This window comes from Penaeus monodon, unplaced genomic scaffold (genome assembly GCF_015228065.2).
Source record: "Penaeus monodon isolate SGIC_2016 unplaced genomic scaffold, NSTDA_Pmon_1 PmonScaffold_228, whole genome shotgun sequence".
Lineage (NCBI taxonomy): Eukaryota > Metazoa > Arthropoda > Malacostraca > Decapoda > Penaeidae > Penaeus > Penaeus monodon.
In genome coordinates this window covers 98,678-104,754 of record NW_023652810.1, presented here as the reverse complement: position 1 = coordinate 104,754, position 6,077 = coordinate 98,678, and the positions used below count along the sequence as shown (strand labels likewise).

The window sequence follows — 6,077 nt, the reverse complement described above, 5'->3', positions numbered from 1 at the left end:
CAGTTTGGACACGTCATCTGTGTACCCCATCTTTTTTGGGCCCCTCACCCGCACAAAAACCAAGCACAGACTGAAAACACTGACCATTTCTCTCGTCTGCTGAAAGATCAGGCCCCCTCCTAAAAAACTCCACAGCTCCAAAGGGGAAAAGAAAACCTGGGCCTCAATACCACCGCATGCAGTTTCCCGGGAGAAATTTTGGGGAAATTTGACAAATCCCTCCAATCTGCCCGAACCCCAAAGTGCTGCTCCTGCCTCAGGGGGGCCCTTTCAGAAAAAGCCTTTGAAACCTTTTGGGGAAAAAGACCTCAAGAAAAACGACTATTTTCGATGTAAAGCCCCCAGAAAATTGCCCCCCGTCATTGATACAAAGTGTGCTCCCCTTCTAAATACAACCCTCTCCCTTGGTGAGAAATCCCCTGCAAGCACTCAGAGCACTAGAAACAAAATGCCAACGGCCTGCAAGATGTGCCATTAATACGGGAAACAGCTCAGCGCCTCCATCCCGTCTGCAGTTTGCCCCCAGGAAACCTCAGGGAATTACAAAGGGCATCAAGACACCCTCTGGGAAAACCAAACACAGAGAAAAAACAGCCACACTCAAGACCACCAGGGGAGGTGTTTCACGGACAAGGGCAAGCAGATGGGCAGGTGGGTTGGGGCCCACTAAGAGCTCTACTCCAGAGAACACATCGCCACCCCACTCTTATGCCAAATTTAGCCTCTTCTCATCATGTAGGGAAATTGATGCTGAACCAACCCTTGCTGAACCTGCCCAAACCCAAATTACGCTTAAAACTGCACAAAGCACCTGGGCCCTTTTGGCAAATTTCCCCCAGAATCATCAATTTTCTTCAAAAATAAAAGGGGACAGGAGCGACATAAAAAATTCAGAGGTATCTCTCTCCTGAGCATCATTTAAAAAATCTAAAAAACCCATTTGTGCTTGTTGGGTCCAGAAAATTTTCTGGGATGCTACCCCCAAATCACGGGGCCCTCTTCCGAGCTGAAAAGTTCTACAGCGGAAATGCTATTTCCCCCCTTTCGTCAAAATTCAGGAAAATGCTGAGAACCAAAACAAGCACCTCTCATTTGCCTTTTATAGACCTGCCAAACCTTCTCCCCCAGTCCCCCAGGGAAAGGCTATTCATCAAACTACCAAAAATTGGGTTTCCCCCCCAAAAATCCCCCAGCTCATCAGAATTCCCTTTTATGACACATAAGGCAAAAAACCATTACATGGGCAGCAAAATCCAAACCCAAATTTTTTTTCATCAGAGTGGAGTCAAGGAAGGATAAAGGGCCCCGCCCCCTTCCCTCTTTGGCATCTTCTTTTGGGCCCCGCTCATAAAACATGTTTTTTTTTGGGAAATGCAATAGAAGTAGTGTACCAACGCAAAAAGTCCCCCAAAGGTCCCTCTTTTCAACCTACTCGGCTGAAAACAAAAAAAAATGTGGGGGGAAAAAAAAATTTTGGGACATGCTTTTTGCTGCTGCTGCTGCTGTCACTTTTGCACACTGACAAGAACTCCAGTGCCTCATTGGGTAGGTTTTTTCCCCGGCCTGCCCAAACTTCAACTGTCCTAAAAGGACCAACGCGCTGATTTAGGATTGGATACTGCCCCCCCGCCATCTGCATTGATGACTAACCCAAACCCAAGTCGTTCACCATTCACATACCTGGGATCCATCATCAGTGACAACCTGTCTCTTGGGTTTCCGAGATCAAAAAGCGCATCGGCGGCTTTCTGCGCCCCCAGGACGCCCCCCAAAACCCCCCGCGTCTGGACACCCAAGCTGACAATTCCAACCAAGATGTCAAATGTACCAAAACCTTTCTATCAGCACTCTCCCTTTTTGGCAGTAAAAAATGGACAAAATACTCCAAACCGGAGCGCAAACCCAACAGCTTCCATATGACCTCTCCCGTCGCAAACCTCGGCATTTCCCCTGGATGACAAAATTACCCAAAATCCCGGTCCCCCCGAGAGTCCAATTTTTTTCCCCCCTGTACACACTAATCAGACAACACAGACCCCCGATGGCTCGGCCCCGTGTGAAAAGGGTGGGGATGGCCCCATTTCCCCAAGGATCTCCCCCCCATGGCGAAATTGCCCCCCGGGAAGGGGAAACGTTGGCCGTCCCCAAAATACAAAGGGGGGGCTGCAAGCGTGAATGAAAGCCCCTGGACATCTATACAGAAACTAGGAAAGGTTTGCAGCTGACCGAACAAATGGCGCAGTGTTCTTCACAAACAGCTGAAGTCCCGGTGAAGAAAAAAAATCCCCCCCAAGCCCAAAGAAAAAAAAAAAAAAAAAGGGGCCAAGCGGGAAAGGATTCCCTCCAGCAAAGCACTTCAAACCCGCCACATTTGCATTAGCTGCGGCCGAGACTGCCATTCCCCCCTTAGACTGCCATTCCCGCATTGGAATAACCAGCCATAGCTGGCACTGTTGCTGAGTAAAACAAGTGACTTTCTCTAGACTGGCGTGAATCTCTTAGCTGACATCGACTGACGGAGCCTACTATATATATATATATATATATATATATATATATATATATATATATATATATATATATATATATTATAATATATATAGATATTAATAGATATGATATATGTGTGTGTGTGTGTGTGTGTGTGTGTGTGTGTGTGTGTGTGTGTCTGTGTGTGTGTATACATGTATGTATATGCATATGTACATAAATGTATATATAAATATGATTATATATATATGTATATGTATGTGTGTATATATAGATATGAATTTATAACAAATAATACACACACACACACAACACACACACACACACACACACACACACACATATATATATATATATATATATATATTATATATATATATATATATATAGTATATATATAATATATATATATAATATATATATATAATATATATTATAATATTATATATATATATATATATATATATATTATATGTATATATGAATATATATATATATGTATAGTATGGACTACACCAGCGAGACCGAGAGGGGGATTCTGATGACTGGGCACCCCAGGATCTCCATACACTTTGCCCAGGCCTGCGCCCTGGAGAGGTCACTCCAGTGCCGCTGTCCACAGCGTCTAAAACAACACGGGAGACAGCAGTTACGAGTTATAAGCCAGAACTGATTGGCGTAGGTCCAGGCGCTACGGGTTGTCTCCGACGGTGGGAGGGACCATCACAGCCCCACTGGTCAGCTACCGCCCGCCTCAAGCTGGGCAGCCCCCAGCCAGTAAGGTGCTGACCCGCCACAGTCTGCCTGCTTCAATGGGTGCTTTGAGCTAGGAAAAAGACCGACAAGCAGACTGCAAACCCTGCACCAGGCAAAGACAGAAAAAGAAGACCACCAATCTTGCGATTAGCAAGCTGGAATGTCAGGACAATGTGTCCTGGCCTCTCCAGCGACCTACAACAGGTCAATGACTCAAGAAAAACAGCCATCATCGACCGCGAGCTCACAAGGCTGAACATTGACATTGCTGCGCTGCAGGAAACCAGACTTGCATCAAACGGCAGCCTCAGAGAACAGAACTACACGTTCTTTTGGCAGGGCAAGAAACCCGAGGAACCAAGAGTGCATGGCGTTGGATTCGCAGTGAAGAATTCTCTGTTGTCCACTATAGAACCACCATCCACTGGTTCCGCCCGCATCTTGTCTCTCCGCCTGTCAACCTTCTCAGGCCCAGTGAACATCCTGAGCATCTACGCTCCCACACTCTGCTCCTCAGCCGAGACCAAGGACCAGTTCTACGAGGAGCTTGACACCACCATCAGAGACATCCCTGCCATGGAACAACTATACCTGCTCGGCGACTTCAATGCCCGAGTGGGTTCCGACCGTGACTCCTGGCCCAGCTGCATCGGTCACTTCGGCATCGGCAAGATGAACGAGAATGGACAGAGGCTTCTTGAGTTATGCTCTTACCACGACCTATGCATAACCAACACGTTCTTTGCCACCAAGCCGCTCCAGCCGAGTATCCTGGCGGCATCCCAGATCTCGCCACTGGCACCAGCTGGATCTCGTCATCACTCGGAGACCATCACTGAACTGTGTTCTCACCACACGCAGCTATCACGTGCTGACTGCGACCACTGACCACGTCCATGGTCGGCAGTAAAATCCGTCTCCAACCCAAACGGATCCACCAATCTAAGCAGGAAGGTCGTCCCCACATTAACACCAGCAAGACGGCAATCCCAGACCTGTGCGAGCGCTTCACCAATTCCATTGAGAATGCCCTCAAAAACTGCCCTGGTGGCAACACTGAAGAGAGGTGGAGTCACATCCGTGATTTCATCTACAACTCTGCAATGGACACCTTCGGCAAGAGAGAGAGGCAGAACCCGGATTGGTTCGAAGCCGGCATTGCTGAACTAGAGCCAGCAATTGAGGCCAAGAGAGCTGCCCTCATTAACCACAAGAGGGAGCCTTCTGTGAAGTCACTCGCTGCACTCAGGAAGGCCAGGAACGACGCCCAACGGATCGTTCGGCGCTGCGCAAATGACTACTGGATCAACCTTTGTGAGAGTATCCAGCTCTCTGCTGACTGTGGCAATATTCGTGGCATGTATGAAGGCATGAAGAAGGCCTTCGGCTCAAGCATAAACAAGATCGCGCCCCTGAAATCAACTGCCAGCGACATCATAACAGACCGCAGCAAGCAGATTGAGAGATGGGCTGAACACTACCAGGAGCTCTACTCAAGAGAGAACGTGGTCACAGCCGCAGCTGCCGAGAACACCGCCAGCCCCTGTCATGGAGGAGCTAGACGCTCCACCCTCCGTAGATGAACTGAGCAAGGCTATCGACTCCCTAGCCTGCGGCAAAGCTCCAGGAAAAGATGGCATCCCACCTGAAGTCATCAAGGTGGGAAAGAAGACTGCTCTCCTTCACCATCTGCACCAGCTGCTGCAGCAGTGCTGGGAAGAAGGAACAGTGCCCCAAGAGATGCGTGACGCCAACATCGTCACTCTATACAAGAACAAGGGCGACCGCAGGGACTGTAACAACTACCGTGGAATATCCCTCCTCAGCATTGTTGGGAAGGCCTTCGCCCGTGTAGTCCTCAACAGACTGCAGTTGCTCACAGAGCGTGTATACCCCGAGGCCCAGTGTGGGTTTAGAGCGGGAAGATCAACCATCGACATGATCTTCTCCCTACGACAGCTCCAGGAGAAATGCCGCGAACAGAGGCGACCGCTTTACATCGCATTTATTGACCTAACCAGGCCTTCGACCTCGTCAGCAGGAACGGCCTTTTCACTCTGCTGCAGAAGATTGGATGCCCCCCCAAGCTCCTGAGGATGATAACATCTTTCCATGAAGACATGCAGGGCACTGTACAGTATGATGGTTCCTCCTCGGACCCATTTCCAATCAAGAGCGGGGTGAAACAAGGGTGCGTACTCGCTCCGACACTCTTCGGAATCTTCTTCTCTTTGCTGCTGTCCTACGCCTTCAGCCAGTCAGAGGACGGAGTGTACATTCACACCAGAAGCGACGGCAGCCTCTTCAAACTTGCCCGCCTCCGAGCTAAGACCAAAGTGAGGCAGGTACTCATACGAGAGATGCTCTTCGCTGATGATGCAGCACTGACGGCACACTCTGAAGAAGCATTGCAGCGACTCATCAACTGCTTCGCGCATGCATGCAGAGTTTGGCTTGACCATCAGCCTAAAGAAGACAAACATCCTAGGCCAAGATGTGAGCAGTACCCCAAGCATCACCATTGGTGATTACACCCTATAGGTCGTCGAGGACTTTGCGTACCTAGGCTCCACCATCGCCAGCAACCTCTCCCTGGACGCCGAACTCAACAAGCGCATCGGCAAGGCGGGAACTGCCACGGCTCGCTTGGCAAAGAGGGTCTGGAACAACAAGAAGCTGACCACCAACACCAAGATGAAGGTGTACCAGGCCTGCGTGCTCAGCACGCTGCTCTACGGCAGCGAGTCTTGGACCCTCTACTCCCGCCAAGAGTGCAGGCTCAGTACCCTCCATCTGCGCAACCTCAGGAGGATCCTGGGAATCACCTGGCA

General features: G+C 49.4%; 1 protein-coding gene across 1 annotated transcript; it reads left to right on the top strand.

Annotated features, from left to right (window-relative positions):
• Window positions 1-4,142: 4,142 nt before the first annotated feature.
• On the top strand, window positions 4,143-5,340 carry LOC119570181. Its single transcript, XM_037918028.1, has 2 exons — window positions 4,143-4,791; window positions 4,826-5,340. Exons 1-2 carry the CDS (start codon window positions 4,143-4,145, stop codon window positions 5,338-5,340), a joined length of 1,164 nt encoding a protein of 387 aa, XP_037773956.1.
• The last annotated feature ends 737 nt before the right edge of the window (window positions 5,341-6,077 follow it).